The sequence below is a fragment of the Psammomys obesus genome, unplaced genomic scaffold, assembly GCF_907164565.1.
Source record: "Psammomys obesus unplaced genomic scaffold, mPsaObe1.curated_primary_1811, whole genome shotgun sequence".
Lineage (NCBI taxonomy): Eukaryota > Metazoa > Chordata > Mammalia > Rodentia > Muridae > Psammomys > Psammomys obesus.
The window spans coordinates 7727034-7753940 of record NW_026591918.1 but is presented as its reverse complement, the minus strand read 5'-3'; the positions used below and the strand labels follow the sequence as shown (position 1 = coordinate 7753940).

General features: G+C 48.2%; 1 protein-coding gene across 2 annotated transcripts in view; it reads left to right on the top strand.

The window, feature by feature from the left end:
* The window catches only part of Cacna1d (calcium voltage-gated channel subunit alpha1 D), a 294805-nt gene that overhangs the window by 188295 nt on the left and 79603 nt on the right, over positions 1 to 26907 (top strand). Inside the window, exons 8-14 of one of the 2 annotated variants that reach the window (XM_055612224.1) lie at positions 3125 to 3294; positions 16996 to 17083; positions 17360 to 17419; positions 18412 to 18438; positions 22547 to 22707; positions 24108 to 24333; positions 24441 to 24648. In XM_055612224.1, the coding sequence (XP_055468199.1) occupies positions 3125 to 3294; positions 16996 to 17083; positions 17360 to 17419; positions 18412 to 18438; positions 22547 to 22707; positions 24108 to 24333; positions 24441 to 24648 (940 nt within the window). The remainder of the gene's footprint in view (positions 1 to 3124; positions 3295 to 16995; positions 17084 to 17359; positions 17420 to 18411; positions 18439 to 22546; positions 22708 to 24107; positions 24334 to 24440; positions 24649 to 26907) is intronic. The other variant, XM_055612225.1, reaches the window with a different exon arrangement.

Here is a 26907-nt window from a genome sequence, read left to right as displayed (position 1 = left end):
CACACACACACACACACACACACACACACACACACACACACACACACACACAGAGTATTCACACATGCACACCTACCAAGCACAGCAAACAAGCCTATGTGAACCTATGGCATTTCTGTATTCCTTCCTAATGCTCCAGTCCTGCTCATGACTGGCTGTTGCGTGTCCATGAGCTGCTTCCATGTACTTCTGTCCTCCTTCGGGAAAATTATGGTATTTTTTTTGAAGCATAATTAGATGAACTTGTTTTGATTAATTTTTATTATGGGGGCATTTTTGTTCCACTCTGTACTTGATTTGTTTTAACAATCTACAATGTAATGAACACTTAGTCTCAGAAGTCAAACTATGTAAAATGGTATACTCGGGAAAAACACTCCACCCTGTGTTCTTCTTCTCCCTCCTTCCCATCCGTTGTTTTCTTCTGTTTGTAAGTGCACGTGCAAAAGGAGGCAGGGAAGGGGGTTACATGCCTCTGTGCATAGGCAGGTGCCACATGCATGCAGAGGCCAGAGGTCGTTGTCAGCTTCCCCCTCCATAAGTCTCTATCTTGTTTTCTGAGACAGGGTCTCTGGTTGGACACACTTGGAGCTTACTATTTTGGCTAGCCTGGCTGGCCAGTGAGAGCCCAGGATCCATTTGTCTCTACTACCCTAGCCCGGGTTCCAGGCGTGTCACCACACTTTCCCCTCGAATGCCTGGCATCCAAACTCGGGTTCTCAGACAGCCAGGAAGCTGTATCCTGAGATGCTCCCGGCCCCGTATCCTGCTCTTTCTGCATATGAGGTGTGCCTCTGCTCCCATTGTCCCTCCTTCAGGTGCGAAGGGCAGGGTATTATATGTGCATTTTGGTACAAACACTGTTATATTTTCCCTTGTTCACACACTACACTGTTCTGGACCCAGACAAGTAGGCTCCTAGAATGTAACTGTGTTCATATCTTCTGGCCCCTTGCAAAGATCTTATCATTTCTACCAGAAACTTCATTCAAATAAACTTTTGCCATAGTGACTAACATTTAACTTCTTGGTGATGAGCACCTTAGAAATAGTAGAATTGTATTAAAAATAGTGTAATGCTTTTTTGTTATCCACTGAGGTTGATACCAGATGCAGTAAACTGGAGGTGAAATCTGGTACAGCAGGTGGTGGTGGTGGGAAGGGTTGCTTTCCCGTGAATAGACAGTGGTACAGGTATTGGCAGAATTTATTCTGAGAAGTCCTGGTGACAGAAGGGTTTACACAGGTACTCCACCATGATGAGCAAGAGACACGAGAGGCGTTTTTATAGTTCTAGTTTAAGCCAGTAAATGTGATGTTAAAGTAAAATTTTACTCTCTGACATTCTTAGCTGCACAGGGTAACATTTAACTAACTTCTGCTCTCGTTTTTTTTAAAGAACTCAGATCATATATGAATCCAAAATAAGAGCTTTGTTAATATGTAATAACCTACATTTAGTGTGCTAAGACCAGAATCAAACATGACAAATGTCTGTCCCAGGGTCCTTTTTGGTAAATAATAAGATTGAAAGCCCACTTGATCTTCACGGGTGTTTAAGGAAACAATATCCCGTGGGCACGTTTTACATAGATCTTCTAGGTTTGCTCAAGGGTGCAGCTCTGGATTGAGTGTAACTCTTGGAGTTGAGAAAGTGAGTGTCCCAGGCTAAGCAGTGCATTGTTCATGCTTCGGGAAGCTCTGGTTATAGAGGAAACTCGTCTGTCCTCCACATCTGGCTGTGTTAGCAGCAGGATGCAGCCTTCCATGTCTCTTTTTTATTGAGGTCAGAAGGCACTATCCCCAGAAGGAATGCTTTGGTCTGGAGGTCAGAACATATGTCCTGCACACCCTCCAACCCCAATCCATTATGTCTTGTGCTCTATATCTGGAACCTCCCATGACCTCGTCTCTTCTGCCCCTTTCAGAGGGCAAAATGGAGATGGAACAGCCCAGGCCAAAGGTGGATCCTAAGATCTGAATGGAAAAGAGAATCAGGGGCAATATGTGGGAGCCTTCCTTGAAAGCAGAGAGAAACGCCTGAGCAAAGGTTCCAGTTTTGCTAGATGTTTAAGTGCCTATTCAGCTCTCAAAAGGCCTGGAGTTGAGGGAGGGGCTTGAGGAGAGAGTAGGGAATAGGCTCGAGGAAAGCAGGTCGTCTCTCCTTTGCTCTAGTTAGCAAGGTCATGCAAGGGAGCCGTGCTGGTTTTGCATTGAATAGCAGGACAGCAAGTGAGTGGAAGAGAGCAGCAGCAGTGTCACAGTGCTGGGGTCTGTGTGCAGAAGCCTCTCTGCCTATAATCTCACCTGCTTCCTAACAGCTTTAGTTGTGTGCCCCAGACCCATAGTTCACGTAGCTAGGTGCCTGCTAACAGTCAACAGTTGGAAATGCAGATGGTTCCTTGTGTGTGAAAATGGGGCAGTTGTGCACCTGACTCTCAGATTTGCCTGAACAGGTGCAGAGTGTTGTGTATGCGCACAGATTATGGGGTTATGGGGTTGCAATCAAGAGAGACAGAGAAAACAACAAACAGTTGGGGACATTGCCTCTGCCAAAACCTTTCCAAGGCAGGTGTCCCCATAAATGGGCAGCAGGTTGCTCTGCCACTTCACCTCCTCCAGGGCAGGTTGGGAGAGATTGTGGCCAGAGGCAGAGGTTAAAACAAATATGGATACTTCTAGGACTACAGGTTTTGTCTAGGAAGGGAGATCTGGGCTGCAAGATGGGTCCATTGGATCCCTGTCCAATGCTCCGAGTGTTCTCTTTGGCCTCAGCTCAGATCACTTCCTTATGAAGTGGGTAGCCAGGTATCAAAGTGGGTGGAGAGAGTGAAGGGCCACTCTGATAGCCCATGATGTTTTGGGTCTGGGCTTCTTTGTATCGCTGTCCTGAACCATGCGTGTGTGCCAGCGTGGTCTTTGCAGCTCTGACACCCACAGTTCTGCTCAGGGAGACACTGTCTTGTGTCCTGTGCACGTGTGTGGCTCCACTGCTGTGCTCTTGTGATTGTGCTCAAAACTGCCTGTCCTGCTGTAAGGCCACTGCACAGCAGGGCATACGGCTCGTGGCACAGGTCCCCACAGAGGTCCTAACCCTCTGCTCTGCTCTCTTTGCCTCTCTCAGAGAATTCTCCAAGGAAAGAGAGAAGGCTAAAGCGCGAGGAGATTTCCAGAAACTTCGGGAGAAGCAGCAGCTAGAAGAGGATCTCAAGGGCTACCTGGACTGGATCACCCAGGCAGAGGACATAGATCCTGAGAACGAGGAAGAGGGTGGAGAGGAAGGCAAACGGAACAGTAGGTGTTGCCTCTCCGGTTCCTGACCCTACAGACCTGCTGTGTGATTGAGGTGCTGTGGTGTACCCCCATGCCCTGCACCCTTCTCCCTGGGCTGCGGGTAAAATACACCTTCCCAGCTTACCCCTCCCTTCTGCCTGCTCAGGTCATGGAGAGATCAGTGAATCTGTGTGCACTCTGGGTTTCCACCTCAGGTGTGGGCTTTAGGTGCCTATCTATGTAAGGTGGCTTTCTAGTTGAGGAGAACAGCAGTTTGCATTGTGGACCTTGGGAACTTGGTAAGCCCATGTTTCTGTGGGTGGAGGGTAGAGATACTTCTGAGCTTAGAGCCGCAGGGCAGGGCGGGCGTGGTTTCCCACACCTCGGGAGCAGTAGTTCACCTGCACAAGGATTTGAGGAGCAGGCTCCTTCCACCTCTGTGCTGTGTGAAGTGGCCCCCCCCCAGTGTTCTCCACACCAATCCAAGTGCTTAGGCCATCAGGGCAGGGAGAAAGCAGCTGATTGTGGTAGGTAACAACAAAGCTAGTTGTTAAGAGGCCGAGAGTGAGTCAGCGCTTGCTGCTTTGCGGCCCACCTGCCTGGGCCCCACACTGCGACACTAGGCGCCCTTAAGTGCTTCCTGCAGGAAGCAAGGCCCGATAATCAGTCAACCACTGGAATTAATTGCTTTTGCCGATCGCAGAGTCTCTCTTTCCACATACTTTCCCCACAGACGTGCTCTTAGTCGACCTGGGAGCATTTGGACCTTAGGTAAGGGCAGAAATTGAAATCTAACAGTGGATTTGGCTACAATGCTTCTGATTTGTTCCCATTCGGGAATAGTTGTTGGTAAAGACCAAGAACATGTTTCAAGAACAATGTCCCTTGAGAAGCCTAGGAAACCAAGTGTTGTTCTACCACGTAGAAGACATTGAGCAAGCCCTTGTTGCACCGGGCCCTTTGGAGTCATGGTTGGTTCCTTTTAGACCCACTCACAAAGGAATGCAGCCAGAGCTTTGGGTCACAGAAAGGACAGTGGGTACCTCAGGAACTGGGATGATTATCTAGCACACATGGGCCACACTGCATGTCCTGGAAGGTCGGTGTCTGTGGAAGAGCAGTTGGGTGTCAGGAGAAGGTTTTTGTCTTAGGACTAGCATGGGTGAGCAAAGGCCATGCTCAGAGACTGTTGGATTGAGCATGGGGGGTGGGGGTGGGGGTCAAAGGGTAGAGTGAGCTGTGGTGTGCATGTCAGAAGATGTGGGCTTGCAAAGCAGAGCACAGAGAAGCCCACATTAAGGAGCCAGGGATGGAAGGACTCAGCCCAGGTAGCCATTCTGTCCCTTCTAGTCTAGGCTCTAATCTAAGCTGCCCTGGGAGAGTATTCCTCATTGTCCTGGGTCTTTGCAGCTGCCTGCAAGGTTGGTGTGCTGATGGGGACTCATGGGCTATAGTCTCTGACCTCTCACCCACTGCAACAGGGAGGGAGCAGGGCCTCAGGGCCTGAGGATGAGGAGACTCCCCGGACACAGTGGGAGGTTTTCTGGGGCAGGGTGAGGTGACTGTCTCTCACACAGATCAGGGTTGACGGTGGGTGGTGGTTTCATCTCTGCATTTGCTGATGTGTGTGCTATGATAAGACAGAAGAAATAGGCACAGCTACCCTTGCAAACAAGCCCACCTGAACCCCTGAGGCCGCTAAAGGACTTCCGTAGCTTTACCGTGGCTGACAACACTGCTTAGGCCCAGCTGCAGGTGCCTCTTAGATTGCTTTCTGTTGATGTGAGAAAACACCATGGAGAAGAAAATAAGCTTGGAAGGAAAGGGCTTGTTTCAGCTTACTGATTATAGTCCATCACAGCGGGAGGTCAGGGCAGAGGAACTTAACCTAGAGGCAGGAACTGAAGGAAAGCATGTGGAGAACGATGATTCAGGCTTGTTAATCTTGATTTGCTCAGTTTTTTTTCTTGTATACCCCAGGACCACCTGTCTTGGGGAAACTCATTGTGGGATAGGCCCTTCCACAAAAGTCATCAGTCACGCCCCGAAAGACTTGCCCATGGGCCAGACCGGTAGGGGCAATCCCTCAGCTGAGGCTCCCTCTTCCCAGATGACTCTAGCTCATGTCAAGCTGACAAAAACTAGCCAGTGCAGGGCATATAAGCCTTCTCTCCGTTTGTGGTAGCAAACTGTGGAAGCTGGCCTCCATCCGCATTGCCTTCCAAAGCTCCAAACATAGCTGTATATAAACCAAAGAAAGGGTTGTCCCCTTTTCTGAGCCAAGCGCCTTCTTTTCTGGTTTAAATGCCGCCCGTAGAGGGCCTCTTGCATGCCGTTGGATTGCCATAGCCTTGTAGATAAACATATAGCTATAGACAGTAATCCAGCTTCTCAGGCTGCTGTTGTCCATGGTGGAGCTTTTCGTTTTTTAATGGCCTGGGCTGTGAAGCTTGGTTTTCCTGGACGTGATGTCTTCTGATGGTCCCAAAGGGATCACTGTTTTGTGTGAGGTTGGTATCTCCTATGTCGCTTTGTGTAAAGAACCTGACTATAAGATGGCCAATCTGTGAAGGCCCTGCCTTTCAGAGGTTGCTGTGGAGAGAAGGAGAAGGCTGAGGCTTATATGGGGCAGAAGGTGGACACTGTCACTGTAATGAAAGACCGACAATGTACCCTGAGAGCCCACAGGGTCGCAGTGATGCTAGAGTGCGAGAGTGGGAATGCAAGGAAGGCTTCCTGGAAGAAGTAGCCTCCCTCCTGGGCTCTGAGGGAGGAGCTTTAGCTTCAGAAGGTAAGGCAGAGGGGAATCAGACTGAGGAAGTGGCATGGAAAAGATGCAGAAAGTAACAAATGTTCAGATCACTTACGTGGATCATTTAGTCATATCGCCACAGAAAGGAACAGACTTTCTCTATGCCGTAGATCTTCAGAATTAGCCGAGGAATGAGCTCTCAAGCCCATAAAGCTGCACTGCATCTTCCGAGTGTACACATGGCTTCTCCAGTGCAATGATGAGTGACTCGATGGTTGAGCGATGCAGTGGTTAAGCGGCTTACAGTCTGGTTGGCAGGAGCACTGCTTCTGAGGTTGTTCCCAGTTCTTTAGCCAGGTGCTAGGGTTTCCTGCGGCGTGAGGCTCAGGGTCACGATTTCTGGAGTCCTCAGATTGCCGGAGCCTCAGTGATTAGGGCTTTAAATAAGGAAATCAATCCTAGGCTGTGAGGACCATGGTGAGAGTCACATGACTTAGGAGGATAGCCCCCAAGTCACCTTCTGGTAAGGATGAAGGGAATCCTGAACTTTCTGGAGGGGCTGTTCTGATAAACTTTCCCTAGCATCACGATGGGTGCCAGCTGCTTTCTTTGTACTAGGCCAGAAAACCAACCACAGGCTTTGGGGGTTCAGCCAGACTCACACGGCCCCGACTGCCAAACAGTGGTGGCCCTGCCACCTGCATGTGCCAGGTCTGGGACTGTCCTGGGCATCTAATTAGCAGGTGGAGACGTGACGGTGGTGTGGTCTCACCATGGTGTCAGCATTATCCCGGGGTGTGTAAGATTCCCCTCACCTCGTGCTTCACGCCTCAGCCCTGCTCCTAGAGCGTCTCGGGGAGAGGACAGTGCGGTGCCAGGCTCCTGACTTTCTCCTCCACTGGCTTAGAATGGGGACTTGACTGGCCACTCTCTTCAGCTGGACCTTGGATACAAACTGGCAGTTTCCTCCTAGGCGTTGAGTGGTTGGGACTGTAGAAAGAGGTTCTTCTTGGTGGTGGAGCCTGGGTGAACACAGGGAAGATAGAAGGAGCAGACAGAGGCTCATTCCTTACTAAGCATGGGTACCAGGGCTGGGAAGTCCCGCGGCTGGAACTATCGTCATTCTTGCTGCTGTCTGGCTCTGGCAGAACTTGGCATGTGTAGTGGGTTTCTGAAGAGTCTACCAGATCTCTAGCCAATCTCAGGCTAAGGACCTCTTACAGAACCCCTGATCTATACTTTTGTTGAGAAACATTAGCACTCTCCCAAGGGAGGGCAAACAAACCCTCTACCTCAGCACTTCTGAGACCCACCAGCACTCCTGTCAGGCTCTGGAGGTCCGTTTCTGGTTGCTCGGGCTAGGCTTGTTATCAAGGAGCCAGTGTGAAATCAAGCACCAGGAAGTGCTCTGTGATCTACAGTCATGATGGCTCAGTCTCCAGCTCTTACTGTACCTTACAGACTACCTAAGGATCTCATAACTTTCACTGCCTAGACCAGAAGCTCTGGTTCTTGAAAAAAAACGGTAGGAGAACCTCTCTTTGTATGTTCCTGGGAGCGAGTTCCAGGGAGCTCTAGTCAAAAGCTTCTGGGTCTTGGGCTGCATGAGTGGCTGGATCTCCTGAGGGCCTGGCACAGCTGGTCTCTAACTAGCTATCTGGTGCTGGTGACAGGGGAGTCTCCTGTGAGCAGCCTTGGACTATTTAAGATATCCGAGGTGTAAATTTGCTGTTAGAAAGCTGCTGTGCCACAACTAATCCAATAAACAAAATGATCTCAGAAGTTGTTTCCTGAGCATTTGGAAATTTTCAAGGATAATTTATTTAACTTTTTGCTGAGTTTCAAATTTCTTTAACAAACTGACGTGTGTGTGTGTGTGTGTGTGTGTGTGATTTTTTTGGACATGTGCAGCTGGTTCTTTGTGAACAATGTAATTGTTCTACAGCTATTAAAATCTGGAAGCCTAAAATTCTATTTTAATCTCTTCTCATTGTCATGACTAGTTTTTTATTTTAAAAAAAATTAAAAATAATGATGCCATTTTAAAGGGAGCTCATTCTAGAATTCTGACCAGATGAAACAGGGGACCTTCTTGTGGGGACTCTTAAGGACCACTGTAAGTAGTGACAATTGATTCCAAAAGAAAGAATGAGCGGGTACCTGTAACCCCTGTGAATCACAGGCATATCCGACTGTGCTCCTTCATTGGTCCCAGAGTGACAGTCACCGCCCCGCCTGCCCCTCACTGCCTCTTCTACCATGGACCTCAGTGCACAAGATCACCTGCCTTCCTGGACTACCTGGTTGGCTTTTTGTTTGTTTGTTTCAAAGGTCAGCAGAGAGTCGGGGGTGGCATACCTGTTTGCAAAATAAGTCATGGCAGTTTGTTGGCCCTGTCTTGAAAGACTGTATTTGAGGACTGTAGTTCAGTTAGCAGAGTGTTTTCCTGACATGTGCATAGCCTTGGGCTTGATTCCCAGCACCTTACACATTGGACACGGTGTGCCAAAATCTCAGCCAGGTGAGGTGAAAACAGGCTGATGAGAGGCTCAAGGTTACTCTTCAAGACCAGTCCTAAGATATGTGAAATTCTGTCTCAAACAAAGAAAAAAGGAAAAAAAAAAAAAAAAGGTTGTGTTTAATTTTCTTTTTATTTTTATAAGACTGCTTTTTATCACAAAGTATTCAAGAGAAGTTCAGAATTGAAAATCTACTAAAAGCCGTAAAGGATAAGGCAGCAGTGGGTGGCCTGTGATAAAGATGCGTCATCTGCCCTCTCTGGAGAAGCGGCTGGCGGCTCTGTAACTGGGGAGGCTGATGGCAGGGCCAACCTCTGGGTCCACTGGTTAGTCTGCAGCAGTCATCCGGCCTCCCCTCCTCTGGGGTGATTAAAGCAGCATTGTGAGGGGGCACCGAATGCAACATTCATCGCGTGGCTGAGCATTCTGTTATTTACTTACCCAAAATCACAGAGGGGTGATTAGCAGTTATCAGGCACTTCATGTGTATCTGGGGATGTGTTCTTATTCTTCATGCTGCTCCATGAGATGGGAGCTTGGTGGATGAGGAAACCAAAGCACAGGGAATTTGCATCGTCTCCCATGGCTGCACAGTTGTCAAGTGGCTGAGCTGGGCTTTGAACCCATGCTCTAACCCTCCACGAGGGTGGCGGCTCTAGTTGGCAGCATGAGCCTGGGAGAGCGGGTCCCAACAATGAGGCAGACTAAAGTCTCACGCAAAAGCCAACTCTCTTCAGAGCAGCAGTTTATACTTTGAGGGTTAAGAAGAGTCACCTGACTATAAAGTACACAATCACAAGGACAAGCATATGGCAAAAACATGCTTTTCCATAGAGGTAATGAACAAAGAACTATGGCCAGATGAACGGAATAATCTGAAGTAAGCACATGAAAGCACATTCCAAGAACAATCCATGTTATAGAGGACCAGAGGTTACAAGATTTACTTGGAGTTTTCTTACAAGGTCTCAGAAATCTCCTCAAACAGCGTCATTCATGGACCAACACATGAGTATTTGAACATTTGTGTCATGCTCTTCCGAGGTAGGTTAGGAGAAAGGGACTTGCAGTGTTGGAGCATGCCCAATGTGTTAGGCCCCCCAAAAGGGTAGACTTACGTTCGCATGCCCTTTCCTGTTCCAACCTGGCCCCCTGTACTGCCTGCACATTTCCATTCCTGAGCATTTAGACTTTAGACACTAGCTAGCTTGGTGTGGTTACAGAAACACAGCACTGCAAAAAGTCAGACTCTAGAACTGTTTTCCTTGTGATGCAGTGTCATCAGGAGAGCTGAGATAATGGTGATGCTAGCAGTTGTGGGTGGCGGTGCCTTGCTGGAGCCAGCACATTGCTTTTCTTACCTTAGTCCCCATTTACTTCTTCCTCCAGCAACCCCACCCCAGGAAGTATATTTAGGCCCAGCCCTTGCTAACATCTTGCATGCAAGCAAATTAGGTACCAATCATGCTCCTACAGCCAGTGTGAGGTTCAGTTGGAGTGACAACTGGATTGTCAGGATCCAAGCTTACTTCCATCTGCCCTGCCCCAGAGAGCAGTCCTGGTTGGCGTCATAATACCAGTCCATTCTCGGGGGCCCTGACTCCCTCAAGGGTGCTTTCCTTAGGCACCTGCTTAGATGCAAGACCAAACATAGGAAACCTGTGCAGGCTAGTTGATTGTTTATTTGGAACAGGTTCTCTAGGACAGGTGGACAAATGGCCCATCTCTTTAGATCCTGAGCTATGGACTCCTATCTAGAAGGACAAGGTGGCAGGGGTGGATCAGAGGCCAGTCTCAGGCGGCCTCTGTTAAACACTGGGACCAGCTGCTCCAGCCCTGCCTGCCTGCCTGCTTGGCTGTCATGTTTGAGTTGCGCTTGCTGCCCTCTGCTGTGTGGTAATGGAATTGCCTGTGTTCAACCTGAAGGGGTCACTGTGGCTGACTTGTTAAGAGAGGATAAGAAGAAAAGGAAGTTTTGCTGCTTTCGACAACGCAGGGCTAAAGACCACGGTAACTGGCTGAGGTGGACTTGCGCTTTGGAGGTTCCTTACCCAACACGTCTGGTATCCTGTCCTGCGCATAGGCATCGTGTGAGCTGCATGTGCTGTGTGGTGCATTTGGAAGATGCCTATGTTTTAATTGCGTGATTTCTCTGATGCTTCGTCATGCTGTTCTCTTCTTGCCTTTCCCGCAAGTGTGTGGCATTACCAAGATGGCACCTTTTTTGTTTGGTCTGTACCTATGAAGAAACGGCTGAACCAACTGAGGAGCTCATTTGATTCAGTGTGAATATTCTTAGCCTGGAAGACACGCCTCAAAATGCTTTTCCTTAAATGATGCTTTTAAATTTAAACTGTTTAGAAATTCCAATAATGTTATTTGACTGATTTTTTTTTCCAGGCTACATGTTTCAGATTGCTTCTTGGCTGTTCCTGGCTCATCTACCCAGGGCCGTGCTAAAGCTAGTAGTCCCAGCTTTAAGACACATCTTTTAAACAAGAATAGTCTTGTTTTGTAAATAGTTAAACACAAAACTGTGTCCTGAATAATATTGATTATACCCCTCATGCAGTCCCCCAGCCCCTTGGCAAAGCATTCAAAAGCATTGCCATATAGATGTTTATGACAAGAACTGGTTTCTTGCCCAGCTGTCTGTGGGTCACTGCTGTAGCTGGATGTCAGCGCAAGCTTTGTCTGGATATTCCGGCGCAGCCAGCCTAATGCAGACACCAAGATGGACCGCAGTCAGGAAGAGGAGGAATCTTTGAGAAGATGTGAACTGCAGGGGAAAACAGCCGACTGCTCAGACAGAAGAGGGACACATTGCACGGTTTTGTTGAAGTGGTTACTGCCTCCTGTAAGAATGCTGAGCTCAGAGGTTAGGTGGGAAGGTCCGATGGAGGCTGTCCTAGCCTCCTCAAAAGGCCTGAAGAGGGAAGGAATTGGGGGATTGTCAATGGAAAGCACTTGTCCCACAGGGCCCCAACAGGAGGATGAGAAGGGAGACATCTATAAAGCCTGGACACCAAGATAGGCCAGGGATGGAGCTGCCCTGCTTGGTGCTAGCGTTTACAGCTGATGAGCAGGAGGGGGCCTGAGGGCCTCTGTTAAGAGGGGTAACCTTGGGGCCACCCTCCTGAGCAGTAGCTTGGGTTCTGTGATGTTTTGAGGGTGCTGTGGCGTCTCCGTTACTTCTCTGAGATGGACAGAGAGAGGAAGCCGCCTTATCCACTTAGGAAACTGGCTTCCCCGAGATGGACAGAGAGAGGAAGCCACCTTATCCACTTAGGAAACTGGCTTTCCCGAGTGAGGAACAGCCTTGTATTGATGGGAACAAGGGCCAGCTCTGCTGGCGACAGGAGGGCAGGAACCCTGTGAGGATATTATACCACCTTTTCTACTGTTAACAAAGAAAGAGTAGATTTCTGGGCACAAGTCTTGCTTTAGAGCTGGAGATCTTGGTTTGACCTTGGCCCAAATTTCCAAGATGAGGATGGCTGTCTCACAGACATCTCTGACCCTGTGTCAGCAGCGCATATTAGCACAAGCATGTGCCAATGCCTTCAGGGGCCACCTGAGACTTTGGGGTCAATCAGGCTTGTCACATCGTGGCACTAGTCATGATTGTCATATAAATGATGTGAAAACGGAAGAGCTTGAGGTCAGACCCTTTGCCTCTTGGGAAGGAAAGCCAGTTCTTCCAGTGATGAGTGTTCAGCCTCCCCTCTTGCCCCACTTCCTTGAGAAGCTTTATCAGCAGAGAGAGAGACCCCAAGTGTGGGAGAAAGCTTACACTGAGAAGCACAGATAAAGGGGCTGTGGGGGTGGCTCAATGATAAGCTAAGTGCACATACTGCTCTTTCAGAGGTCTGCGCTTTGGTCCCCTGCACCAACATGGTGCTCACACCCACCTGTGGCTCCAGCCCCAGGACATCTAATGCCCTCTTCTGGCCACCTGCATACATGTGGCCTACATTTACACTTATACACACACACACATACATACACACACACACACACATACACACACACACGTTTTAGAAGATAAAATAATTTTAAAAGCAAACTCAGCTCAGCATCCCAGGCCATCTGTGCAAGCAGCTGCTGTGGTGACAGGTTTCTGAAGGGCAGGGCACTCAGTGTGGTCCATGAAAAGCCGCCTTTGGGGATGCTGTGGCTGGAGGACTGGGGATCTCCTGGGGCTGGCTTGGGCTCTTTAGGAGCCACTCACGTGTTGTGTTCTATTTCCTGGGTGTGAATCCTGGAGAGGACTTGGATGCAAGCTCTCCCGAACAGGCTGCAGGGCTCCCGACTTCCCGAGAGGGTGGGGGCCAGTGACTTCCCAGTGCTGTTCAGGCCTGGTCTCCTCGCAGAGCTGGGAACGTGTAAGGAGACTCCTACCGTCAGCTGCTGGGAGTGAAACTAGACAGCTGTGGGTGTTTCTTTTCTTGCTGATAGCAGGTCAGACGTAAGTGACCTGGAGGAGACACTGTCCTGCCGCTCAGGTAACTAAGCACAGACACACACACACATGGCCCTAGTTATGTGAGGTTGAGCCCCAGGCTTTCCTGACTTCTCTTTTGCGTCTTTGACCTCACTGTCTTTCAGTGGTGAATGTCATTCCAAAGTGTCGCCTGATTGAGCCCACGCTTAGACTCATTGTGTGTGTGTGTGTGTGTGTGTGTGTGTGTGCGCGTGTGTGTATGCACACATGTGCTTGTGTGCGTGTCTGTGTGTATGCCTGCTCCTGAATTCATAGGGCTGATGGATAAGGTTAAGAAACATGCTGTCTGCAGAGTGAAAGTTGATGAGCAAATAGCTGTATGTCGGTTGGAGATGCTAAGTGTTGAGCTAGCCTGAGAAAAGTTCATCCTTTGTTCATTTTTGTGGGCTACAATTCACAGTGGCAGACAGCCCTAGTCCTAGACGTAAAAGAAAAACCGATGACCTGTCACAGAGGGTATCTCCAGATAGGGCCCGCCCTAGGCTGTTTATGTCACCAAGGCCTCAGCCAGGATGTGCTAACCTGCTTTTCTAGCATCTCCTTACACAGAGCTGCACACAGTTTCCTGCCAGTTCCTTTCCCCCACCTTGGGCTTCTGGTGTGCTCTGCAGAGGTCCTGTACCTGAAGCACAAAGGGACTTGTAGCTTCCTCCCTATGCAGATGGCCCTGGTGTGTTCCTGTAGAGGCTGACTGTACCTGCAAACAACATGAGGTTCTAACAGGTCGGCCTACACCCTAGCAAAGCCCAGACACTGACTCCTGCTGGAGGGAGAAGGGAAGGCATTCAGCCATAATGCCATGGAGGTCCTAGGAGAAAGGCACCTGTCCCCAGACACTTGCCTGAGGGCTCATTATGAGTCTTTGTAATTCTTCCTGTTTTGACTCTTATAAAATTCCAAGAGTTGTCAGTACAGCTTGCCACTGTCTCCAGGTGCTAGGCTGATCTTCTGGGTGTGGTCTGTACACATGGCCTCTGTACCTGTGGGTGGTAGACTCAGTCTGGGAGGGTTTTTATCTGTAGAGTACCAGCCCTGCACGCATGCCAGTCTATGTGAGCATCTGTACTGAAGGTGCACACATGGTATGAGGGACAGAGATGAGTGCCAGGTGAGACGGAGGGGAGTGCTCAGCATTGGAGCTGTGTGTCCCTGTTGGCAAGTCATCTGCTTGGTCATCCGAGCAATCATGGGGTCTGCTGTCTACTCTCGCCTACTTTCAGCCTCTTCACCGCTGATGGAGTCTTCTGTCCTGCTTGTTTTTAAATGCAGATGAGATGCTTTGGGGACTAAGGGAGATGTGTGTGTGTGTGTGTGTGTGTGTGTGTGTGTGTGTGTGTGTGTGTATGTGTGTGTGTGTGTGTGTGGAGAGAGAGAGGTAGCCCAAGCTGATTCAGAGATACATTTGGCTGTTCACACTAGCTACTTCTGGACAGTACTGACAGTGGTGTGGGTAAAATGATCCAAATTGGGTGCTTTGCTTTCAAGGAGCCTCTGGAAAATTTTCCTGATACAACTGGCAGAGTTTGTGCTTGGGCACCTTGCTCATGATTTGGGGCTAGAACTGACACCTGGCGAGCCTTGTCCTGCTCAATCCAGCCCCGAGGCAGGTACTCTTAACCATGCAGATGACGATATGGAGGCTGAGTGAAGCCAGGCCACGGATGTAGGTTAAACTTAGGATAAGCACACACTACTTTCAGGCATTGTCCTACTGAGAATGAAGGGAAGAATCTCAGTGAGCAGGGAGTCCTCCTCACCTCTTTGCAGCCTGGCCTCAGGGCCACACAGTTCCCAGTGTTGGCTGCCATTCAAAGGTGTGAGAGTTCATTTCCTGCCTTTCTCTCTGCTCATCCTTGGGGAGCAGCTAGCAAGAGTCACTCACTGATAACTGGCATAGAGCCAGAAATGCAAAGCGATGTGTCCCCTTTCATGGGCTGTCTGTCACTTACCTGTTTCCATCAGATTATTTGGGAAATGAAGCTATAGGAATGAAGAGCAACAAAATGTGCTGATGACAGCATGAGTCAAAACTCCAAAGAGTAGAGGCCACAAGATTTCATCTGCTCAGACGTTTACTTTTGAAAAATAGTGATGTTTCGGTATGACAAATATGAAAATTGTGAGTTACTTAATACAGACAGAAATGGCTCTGAATCTGTGGTTCACACAGCCATTTTATCATTAGGAAACTGAAGTTCAAAGAGAGGTGGGATGTCTCCAGGAAGAGCAGGGCAGATCAGAGCCTGGGGATTCCCCTGAATGCATGTGTTAAGCGACCTGAGCCTCAGAAACCACTACCCCAGGTCACAAAAAGAGCGACTCCCGGGAGGATCTGAAAAGAGTTTCCAATGTGGCACTCGTCAGCTTGTTTCTGCGGTGCAACCTGCAGCAAGCAGTTCATTGACCTTTACACCCTAATAGTACAGACAGAAGCATGGGACAGACCAGGAGAAGAGAGCTGTGCATGCGTGCCTGAATGCGTGCCTGCGTGGGTGTCTTAATGGGTGCCTTATTGAAAGGAGTTCTTCTGTCAGATGACGAGGCTTCCTGATTTGCTTCTTTCTGTGGTTTTTTTTCCATGGGTGCAAAAGGGGATGGTCGGTTGCTTTGAATTCAAGGATGGAGGAACAGGAGAGTCCCGAGAGTGTAATCATCCTGTGCTTCTACTCATTTGGCCTTTGCTTCTGAAGCCTGTGCCTCTGAATGTGCCAGGATGTAGCTGCTAAGCCTCCCACAGGGGCAAGCTCAGCTTCTGAATTTCACAAAAGGAAAGGGCTCAGGGAAAACATGACTCTCTGACCTCTGGGTCTGAGTCAAGTTCCTTCACCCTTGCCCGGAGCTTTACCTCTCTCCTCAGCAGGGATGGAAGCCACAAAGCTCGTAGAAAGAACAATAACACTTCCAGTCTCCGCTGGGACTCCGATGTCCACCACAGCTCTACAGGCACAGCTCTCAGGTTTTGCAGATGAAATTTGAGGTGTCCTTGCTCATGGGAACTGCCTGCTCACAGGAGCAAGATTTTCATGTGGGTAGTGTAAGGTTCTGAACGCCCCCTCACTGGGATCCTGGCTCAGGAAGAAGATGTGCGTGTGTTTAGGTGGCTTCGCCAGTTTCCTCAGCTCCACCTCTGCCCCTGGAATAATCAGCCATCTTGGTAGAGCATTCTATACAGACCCCTGAGGTGGCTACCTGACCCTCACCTTCCAGGTGCCACATGTCAGACATTGGGCCTCCAGGCACTAGGAGGTTAATTTTTACAATCTTGCCTCTTCTGGGGATCCTGGCATGGACACGGGGCTCTGGGATCATAGACCTGGGACTGAAGTCCGCCCTGCCCTCCACAGTGGTTGGCAAGAGCCCTCACCTGCTCATAGCTTCAAGACCATTTTCTTCCTAGCTCCTTATTGCTGGCTTATTTGGGAGGCACCTTTTGCATGTTGACCTTACTGCCTCAGACTAAGTGAAGCTCATAAGCTGTGGAGAGGACTTTGTGTATGACGTCTTCGTGTATTGCCTTCTCTGACTGCAATAGCTTATCTTTGGTGTGCTGTAAAGACTTTTATGTGAGCTGTGACCTAAGCCCTGATGCGCAGGAGTGGGTAGTAGAAACATTGCCATACTGAGGTGTTTATGTACCTTCTCTGTACTACTGAGATGGGGAGAATAAAACTGTGCCAAGCCTGGTGCCTCTATTCAGTGTGGCACCCTAGCTTCACTTCTTGCAAAGCATCTGGGCCACCAGAATTGTCACCTGAAGGTGATGTTGGCTTTCCCTGCAGCTACTGGAAGCAAGGGCCCACAGGGAGTAAAGGGGCCTGGCTGCTCAGCCTGGTGCTGCTGGTAGGCCTCTTTGCTCTCCTTCCTGGTTCCTGAGAGTCTGCATCTGGCCCAACCTCTGGCAGTTCATGCCACAGCCTGCTGTCTAAAGCCTTTTCTTCTCCCCACAGCTAGCATGCCCACCAGTGAGACTGAATCTGTGAACACAGAGAATGTAAGTGGTGAAGGCGAGACCCAGGGATGCTGTGGAAGCCTCTGGTGAGTGTGGAGGCTGCTTGCCCTCTTTACCCAACCTGTCATTTTAGAGATGCTGGTGCCGAGAAGATACACCCAGAGGGCAGCGGAGTCCTAGGGCTCTGGTTGGAGATCAGCTGGGCTCTAACAGGCTGCCTCCATCCATTTGGTACCCCTCCTCCTGTACCAGGCCTGTTAGGGTACCCCCAGTGTCTTACATGCCTCTGCCTACGAAGTTGTCCTACTAAGGCAGAGCCCAGAAGTGTGCTACTTAACCCAGACACCTGCTGTGTTCATTAGGTGCTGGTGGAAAAGAAGAGGCGCGGCCAAGACTGGTCCCTCTGGGTGTCGGCGGTGGGGGTAAAGGCTGAATTCTCCTTCCAGCTGGGTTTGGTATCTGCGCTTTGAAAGAAGGGCTTGAATGGCAGAACTGCTGACCAGAATGTGCCACATACTTAAATTTTCCTTCACCCATGGGATCTTCCAACCTCGTTCCCAGCAGCTGGATCTGGAGGCCCTGCCCTCTCTGCTCATGTCTCCTTATTCTAGAGCTGTGTGTGCACTACCCTTTCCTAACCACGTGGGACACCCTCCCATTAAGGCTCCCAGGCTTTTCTCTAGATGACTGGGCTGCAGTAACAGGGTTTGGGGGCAGCAATGCAGAATGTGCTAAGAACTGCCTGCTTTGGGGAGCCCTGTGCTGTTTTGATTTGTTTGCTTCCTGCTTGAATCCTTTCTTATTCCTGTAAAGTGCAGGTGTCATTTTTAGGAGAGCTCAGCCTCATTTGGGGGAGAGTTTCATAAAAATGACACGCTACTATGTAATACCTCAGTGGCTCATGGAGTGGTTTTGCTCTGTTCTCCTGCTCTGCCCTCTCTTTGACATGAGGTGGGCTGGGATGGATTTGCTGTCCCCACTTTACAGATGAGAACACTGGGCTTCGCAAGGCATGCTGTGCCTCCATCCTCACCCATTCAGTGACCAGGGGAGCCAGGGTCCCATTCTAGCAGGAGTGGCAGTTGCTACTGTTGACATGAGGGTTGCAGGCCACAGAGGTCCTGCTGGCTTTCACTGGAGGGAGAGGAAGGACTCTATTTCTGTGCTATTTCCAGAACCATCCTAGAAATCTGAGTTCTCACCTGCCTGAGCCCGCAAGGGTGCCCTGCCCACCTCCTGGCCCACTCTTAGCACCTTGACATCTGCTCTGCCCTTAACTGAGCTGGCTGGTTGTAGCCATGGGGGACCAGAGTTCTGGCTTCTGTGCATGGCTTGAGCCATCTCTGCTTCAGCGATGGAGCATGTACTCAAGCCTTCCAAATGGGAGTCTTAACACTGTTTTCTTCCTTTTCAGCCAAGCCATCTCGAAATCCAAACTCAGGTCAGTTCGTCTCTTTTTTTTCTCCCCACCCCCTCCCTTGAGAACTTGAATTGGTTTTCTTTTATGTTATATTTTGAGTTCTAACTGTTGTAGTAAATTAAAAGGTAGGCGTTGGCTATATATTATCTATTATTAGCCCTATAATTATTGCAATGGTATTATTTAACCTATTATCACAAATAATAAGACACAGACACCTGTTAGATTTTATAATTGCCTATTTACTTTGGGCTGGGCAGATATTTCTACCTATGCTGTCTCAATAACCTCCCCATCCACCTCCCAGCCTCCGTCCAATGCCATCTGTCTTAGCCATCCTTATCTGAGCTCCCTTCCATTCCTAATCTTATGAATACTTGCTTATATTTGGTGTATTTCTCCATCTGCACCATCCTCGGAGTCCATCCTCCCAGCCTACATGGTTTCTTCTTCACAATAACCCATCATGGAGTCCTCCTTTCTCCTTTCTTTCTATTTGTCTGTCTTCCATGATTCTCTTGAACCCAAAGCCCAGAAACCTTAGCCAGGCCTACCCCATTGTGTCTTGTCCAGGTTTTAGGCCTTTTAACCAACTGATCAGGAAGAATGTCTAAGGCAAGTCTACACAACAAGGATAGGTGTATCCAGAAAGTAACCAGATCTTGTTTGGGCCAGTAATTAACGTCAAATACAAGCATCAGACCAACCCCCAACGTCTAACTTTTACATAGAATTTGTCAAGACTTGAGTTTAAATGTGGATTCCCAAATTTCAGTCAGGCATTTAAGTACTACAGTCCTGCCTTGGGGAAGCAGAACAGGAACATCAGCACTTAAGCCAACAGAGCACAGCGACACATGAACAACATTCTGCCTCTTCAACACTCCGGTCACCTCTCAGAAAGACCTGCCATAAAAGAAGGTGCAAGAGGCCATCTAAGAGTCCGAGTAGAGTTCTGTTTCTTGACTTGGATGCAGATTACATGCTCATTTTATGAGTCTCCTTGAACCACATGCCTGCATTTTGTGTACTTTCCCTGTGTGTTCTTTTTCACTTAAAGACATTTTCCTGTTGCATGCAGTCATAAAACCAATAATAAAACCATAGAAACTCGAGAAGAAAACAGGAGAAAAGGCATGGTTTCCATGGGTTAGACACTGATTTTTTTCAAGTTCATTGTCCAATACGTTATGTGTATTAGAAAAAAAAATTGATAACTTGATCCCTGTAAGAATCAAAGCTCCTAACTTTATTTTATTATAAAAACAATAAGCCACAGACTTGATAAACATATTTGCAACTTTTTTAAATAAAAAGACTAGTATCTAATATAGAAAGAATAATATCTAAAGACAGTATCAATGCTAAAACAACCCTATAAAAGTAGAAAGAAGGTTCTAGTAGGCAGGTCATGAAGAGGAGAAATGCATAATAGATAGATATACGTACATATATGAGCACGTGAAATGAACATGTTTTATTAGGAAACTGCAAGTTAAAACCATAATTTGATATCATTACATATTGATATAAGTTGATCAGATTCAAATATCTGCTGATAGCAGCTTCTGATGAGGAGGTTGATGGGTATTTTTGTGCAGTGCTGGCAGGCATGTTAAATGACAAGATTATTTCAAAAAAGCACTTACTAGTTTCTTACAAAGGTACATTAATGATATGACCCAGCAATTCCAATTCTAAGGTATTTGTGTAAGAGAAAGATACATATATATAAAAGTTATATATGTTTATAGTGGGTTTATTCATAATTACTTTAAACTAGAAATAACCTAACTGCCCATCTGATGGCAAAATGAACAGACCAGGTGAGACTTATCCATGTGGTGCACTACTTTTCAGTGACAGGAAGAAGAAGAAGAAGAAGAAAAAATGGTACTTGCCGTGTAAGCCAGGTGACTGTGTAAGCGAGAGTTTGTCCCTAGAACACGCAGAAAGGTGGAGGAGAACCAACTCAACAAAGTTGTCTCCTGTCGCCACAGGTGGCACAGCGTGTGCACCCATCACACACGCGCAGTGTGCACACACAATAATGTGTTCTTCAGTTGCCGATAATGTAGCAATACTGATGGATCTCAAAAGCATTTGGGACAAGAACAACAACAAAAAGCCTCCAAAGAGTACACATCATGGTTCTGGCATTACGGCACTGTAGCTGAGACAGAGCAATGGGCGCAGAAGACAGACCAGTCATATCGAGCTGGGGATGGGGCCATGAACAAACTTGTATGACTGACAAAGTTCTATATTCTGTCCAAACACAAACTTAAAAATACTAAACTTGTTGCATGTAAAATTATATCTCAACCCAACTTTGAGTAAAATGAAAGAGTTGTCTCTATTACAAGAGACTATAGAAAGGCTTCCTAACTTGGCACCTGCCTCTCATCCTCCTGAAATTCTCCCCCACTCTGTAGCCATATCGAGCTATTCTGTCTTCGTAGGTGTCTTTTCTTGGTGCCTTTGCCTCCAGGGTCTTTGGCCTGAAGTCTCCTGTAGTCTAGGGAGACTTCCGCCTGCCTTGGCAAAGCTCTTAGCCATTGAAGCTCAGCCCAGATCTTGCTTTGTAGAGAGGCCTTCTCTGGCTCCTCCAAAGATCACTTAGGTGCCCTTCTCTAGAATCTGGGACTGGGCATGGTATGAATTTGCAGTTGGTGTTTCCCCAGAACCCTCCATGCCTATCCAGGCCAATAGCCCTGGAACGGTGCCTTTCGTATCTCCATTTACCAGCACCAGACACCTACAGTGTTCAGGATGCAGGCTTCCTGACACCCACACACAATCAAGCCCAGGAGAGCCAGGCTGGTGGTGCTGCGTGTTTCCAGAGGATACGGCACAGAGGTCTCCTGGATGTTGAAGTCACTTGTACCTTGTCACTACTGTACAAAATAGACCTTTTGGGACCACCTTACTTGGGCGTGTGGGATCATGGGTCCCAGGAAACTCAGCTTTGAGGCGTTAAGAGCCCTCAGCAGAGTTGTCTGTGCTGCTTGTCATGTTCCTAGGTGCCATTTGTTCCACTGGAAACTGTAGAGCAGAATAACTACAAAGTACAACCTGCTGCACCCAGGTCTGTGTGAAGCCGCCACATTGCCTCCTCCTTCGCTGGCTTTCAGGGTTCATGTGTTTAGCATAGCAACAAAGCCGAGTCGGCGGGGTCACACTGGGGCAGCCTAGAGTTTCCTCCTTCGTCACACCTCTAGAGGAAGTGCCCTCTTCCTGGACACGAGGCAGCACAGCCAGAGAGAGGAGACTTTGCAGCCTGGCTGGTTCTTCCCTGGGTCCCCAGTTACTGAAGAGCAGTCTGTGGTGCCTAGCTGTCCGCTTGTGGCAAGGAGATAGGGAGTGTTTTCCAAAAGGAGACAGGCAGAGGGAGAAATGTCTTTCCTTAATTACAAACAGAGACGGAAGGTGGGTGGGGACATGTCACGTGTCTGTTTGGTTCTGCTCATTTTATTTTTATGAAAACACGATTCAATATTGGATGTTCTCCTAAAGGTATATTTTGAGCATCGCTAGTTAGAAAGGGCACCTGATGACTCAGCATGAAGACACATGTCCCACTCAGCTTCCACACCTACGAGGCACCAGAGGAACACCAGAGATGTGAGAAAGGATCAAAAGCTTTCCTAAAGAGAGCTATGGGCTTGGGTTGCTCTGCTGCCTAGTAACTTCTATATAACGATTAAGACCCTCCATAAGATGCATGCAGTAGGCTGAGGGGTTCTGTGCCACTGCCCTCAGCAGATCACATGCCACATGGTCCCCATATGAGCTTCGTGTGTGTGCCCGTGCAGTCTTGAATCTGCTCATGAGTCTGTGGATGTCTAGATTCTGTCACCCACTTGCAGGCTGCGTATGTCAGATCCTGGAGTTATTTATAGCCACCAGAGGAGAAGTGATAGCACGATTCAGTCACGGTTACACTTTTTAGAGCTGTATGTTAAGTCTATCAATTTGCATCATGGGTTCTGTTCACTTCTGTGCTGGTGGTCCATGTCTTTCTTTCCTAAACCACATGGTCTGAACTTTTATTACTCAGTGAAGCTCACAGGCCTCTGGATACTATACTTGCCCCTGGCCTAGGGAGCAATGACTGCTTGTTTTTCAGCCGACGCTGGCGTCGATGGAACCGGTTCAGTCGCAGGAGGTGCCGGGCTGCTGTGAAGTCTGTCACGTTTTACTGGCTGGTGATCGTCCTGGTGTTTCTCAACACCCTAACTATTTCTTCTGAGCACTACAATCAGCCAGACTGGCTGACACAGATCCAAGGTATGGCTGCAAAGTGTTCTTCTCCTGTTCTGATTTTGAGACCCTTGTAGCTAATCACTGGCCTGTGCCATCCAGCTGTGCTGTAATGGGGTAGTAGGGACATCCTAGTTAGGACCAACTCAGGAGGCAGCAGAGCCATTCAGATGAGGTAGGCCCTGGAGCAGCATTGTCAGCTAGCTTATGCCCAACCTTGACAGAGCCCAGGACCCAGGAATTTGGGAGTTGATAGGCCCTTCTCCCTGCCACATTGGAAGAGTTATCCCCACTTCAGTGTTTTTGGTGAATGATTTTGATCCTTCTACTTTGAGTGGCTGGAATTGGGGTATGTGAAGATCATCTCCAAAAGAGCCCATTCTAGACAGGATAGCTTTGAACTCTTGAGCTGTCTTCCTATATATTTGCCTCTGCTACTCTCAGCCTATGTGCCATTGGGTTTTTTGTTGTTGTTGTTTACTACTAAAAAATGGCTTTGGGACTTTGGAAATGGCGTAGTAGGTCAAGTGCCTGCTATCTAAGTGTGAAGAACTGACTTCAGACCCCCAGATCACCCACGTGAAAAGCTAGGCGTGGAAATGTACATCTGAAACCCCAGCTCCATGGGGTACACAGAGAGAGACATGAGGGTTGCTGGGAATAGCTTGGGTTTAGTGAGAGGCCATGCCTCAAGGGAATAAGGCAGAGACATCTTCATCTGGCCCGGGGAAATGGTCATCTCTACACACATGTGTTCATGAACCACACATACACACTTCCCCATCCGCAGAGAGAACAAACAAATAAAACTAAGAACGGACAGGTGGGTGCCACAAGTGGCCACACACCAATGGCCCTTGTTTGTATGTGTGTATTTTCTCTTTGTGTATGGGGAAGTGTATGATCTTAATGCACAATCTTTTTTTTTTTAACTAAGTTATGGGGCCAGAACATGGTGAATTAGGTATTTTTTTTTTAAGATTTATTTATTTATTGTTATACAGTGTTCTGCCTGCATGTACACCTGTAGGCCAGAAGAGGGCGCCAGATCTCGTTATAGATGGTTGTGAGCCACCATACGGTTGCTGGAATTGAACTCAGGACCTCTGGAAGAGCCGCCAGTGCTCTTGACCACTGAGCCATCTCTCCAGCCCTTAATGCACAATCTTAAGAACCCAGTGTTGAGAGGGTTCAGAGATCCATGTCCCTACCATTTTATGGTCAGTGAAATTGAATCTCAGAGAAACCAAGTAACTGCGACAGACTCACACCTGGGGAGTGGCCAAGAACAGTCAGGGTGATCCCTGTGGCTAGTGCAGCAGTAGGACTGGGCTGTGGCCTCCAGTGGGCAGTGATGGAAGGGAGGTGGCGGGAGAGATGACGAGCCAGAAGGCGACTCGAAGCATGCCTGCCCTTTGTCTTTCCAGATATTGCGAACAAAGTCCTGTTGGCCCTGTTCACCTGTGAGATGCTGGTGAAGATGTACAGCCTGGGCCTCCAGGCATACTTTGTCTCCCTCTTCAACCGCTTTGATTGCTTTGTGGTGTGTGGGGGGATCACTGAAACCATCCTGGTGGAGCTGGAGCTCATGTCCCCCCTGGGGGTCTCTGTGTTCCGGTGTGTGCGCCTCCTGAGGATCTTCAAAGTGACCAGGTAAAGATGTGGGCATCGAGCTGATGTTTGCTCAGTGGTTCCCTCCCTGACCAGGGGATGCTTTCCTTCTCCCTCAGGGACTCTTACCGGCTCCCCTTGACTTTTAGGCACTGGACTTCCCTGAGCAACTTGGTGGCATCCCTGTTAAACTCCATGAAGTCCATTGCTTCGCTGCTGTTGCTGCTTTTCCTCTTCATCATCATCTTCTCCCTGCTGGGGATGCAGCTGTTTGGTGGGAAGTTTAATTTTGATGAAACCCAAACCAAGCGAAGCACCTTTGACAACTTTCCACAAGCACTCTTGACCGTGTTCCAGGTGAGTTCCGCCTTCCCTCACCCTAAAAGCAAGTGTGAGTGGAAACCAGGCAGTCAGAGCCCTTGCCTTCCTGCGTCTGCCCACAACTCAGCATGACACTTGGATTCCATTATCAGTCATTTCAGCCGCATGGTCATCTGGCAGATTCTGTGCATTGTAATATCATTACAATATCTTCCAGCTATCTGTGGAATAGACTCTAAACCCTTCTTGTTATTCTTGTTATTCACTAGTTTGTTTGTTTGCTTCTCTTTAAATTCACAAGGCATGTTTGCAATCCTGGTTATAATAGAGTAAAGGCAAGGAGTGAATTTGGAAGCTGCAGCTGGGATATCTCGATGTGTAGTCAGAAGAGTCTGGGTGGCGGGGCTGTACCTTCCTCTGCCCTTTGCTTGAGTGAGGCACAGCTCTGAAGTTAATTGTGCCGTGGGCTCTCTGACAGTGTCTCAAAGGGGCCCTGGCGCTGGAGGACCTCCACACAATGCAGCCTGAGAGCCGGGCTGCACTGAGCCCTCTTCCCATGCTTCCAGCTGGCCCCTGCCGTAGGCAGAACCTGGCAGATGAGTTCACAGTGGCATCCACTTCCCCCAGTCTCTCCATGTGATCAGCAAACATCCAAGCATCCCGTCCCTGCAGAGAGAGAGGGCATCACAGGAAGGGAAAGAAATGGATAGGTTATCAAAGTAGCTTTTCCTGTTCTCACTTCTCTGACTTTGATAAGTCACTAACCCTTTTCTGAAGGAACATGGAGTCCAGAGAGAATGATCTAGAAGGTTTCATACATGGTCATTTGAGACGCACAGAATTACTGCTAGAGGCTAGGGCTTCTTAAATATTTTGCTGCTTGCAACCATTGTTCACCAAGAAGCTTTTTTTTTTTAATCTGATGAATGTTAGTGTGTGAATGCATTTATGTGTGTGTGTATACAAATCAAATTTTTGCTGGTAATGAATCCTGAAGATTTTTAAAAATCTTCGTGCCTAAATGCTATCTCTCTCTTTCTCTCCCTCTCTCTCACACACACAGAATTAAAAATAAAAATAAACCTTAAAAATTTAAAGAACATATCTTTGATAGACATACAGTTTCACCATGTATTAAAGACAAATGCTAGTTTGCATACTGACCCATACAATAAACAGAGTTAAGTCTTGGGGCTGGGGAGTGTTGGTAAGTCCCTGCCACACATGGGGAGATCCTCAGCACCTACATAAGCAGCTGGGCGTGGCAGTTCATTTTGGTAATCCCAATGTGGGGAGGATAGCAGGGACCCAAGGATCCGTGGAGCTCATTAGCCAGCAACCTAACCAAATCACTGAGCTCCAGCCAGGTTCAGTGAGAGAACCTGTGTCAGAGCACACGCTGAAGAGTGATCGAGAAAGACATCCAACATTGACGTCTGTGCTTGCATGAACACCATTATGAACATGTACAGACACACATAACACACGTATGCACATAAATAATTAAACCTTGGCTGAAGACTAGAAGATGCAGAGCATTGTCACTTTTCAAGTTATCGATATTTTTAATTTATAATCACCATTCCTGGAATGCCACTTTACATAAATTATGTGCAAAAAGGCAGAAGTATGCTTAAAGACCTTCAGAAATTATTGAAAATCCTGCCCTAATCCCAAACTGTAATTTATTTAACAAGTTTATCCAAACACAACCCAATCCAAAGATACACTAATGTGACAGCTACATGCTGAGGAACCGTGATAGGAAAACAACGCAAGTCTTTGTTTTATGAAATTAAGCCCAGGCGTTCCTCTGAGAGAAGACACCTTTGTGTCCTCAGTGAGAGCACTGCTGTCCACAGCACACAGTGGCCTGCAGCCCAAGCCAAGGGCGTTCAGGCAGGCTTTGTCGGCATTGCCGGGTATGAGAGCGCTCACGGCGCTAAGTGGGCGTGTTGAGAATGGGTGTGTAAGGCTGCAGGGACAATGTGCAACGCAGCCTGGGTGAGTGCTGCCAGGAGCAGCTCAGGCTCATTGAAGGTTTGCTTTTGAATTTACTTTTGCTTGCTTGTATGTTCAGAAATCTTTCACTTTTGCCAGGACTTTTATCACCTCACAGTCAGTTAAGCGACCCCATGTGAAGTCACACCCCAAGGTTTGAAACCCATGATAGACTCTGGTCTTATTTTTAAATCGTGGCTTCTGGTTAGTTACTCTTTCTTTCCCTCCCTTCCCTCCCTTCCTTCCTTCCTTCCTTCCTTCCTTCCTTCCTTCCTTCCTTCCTTCCTTCCTTCC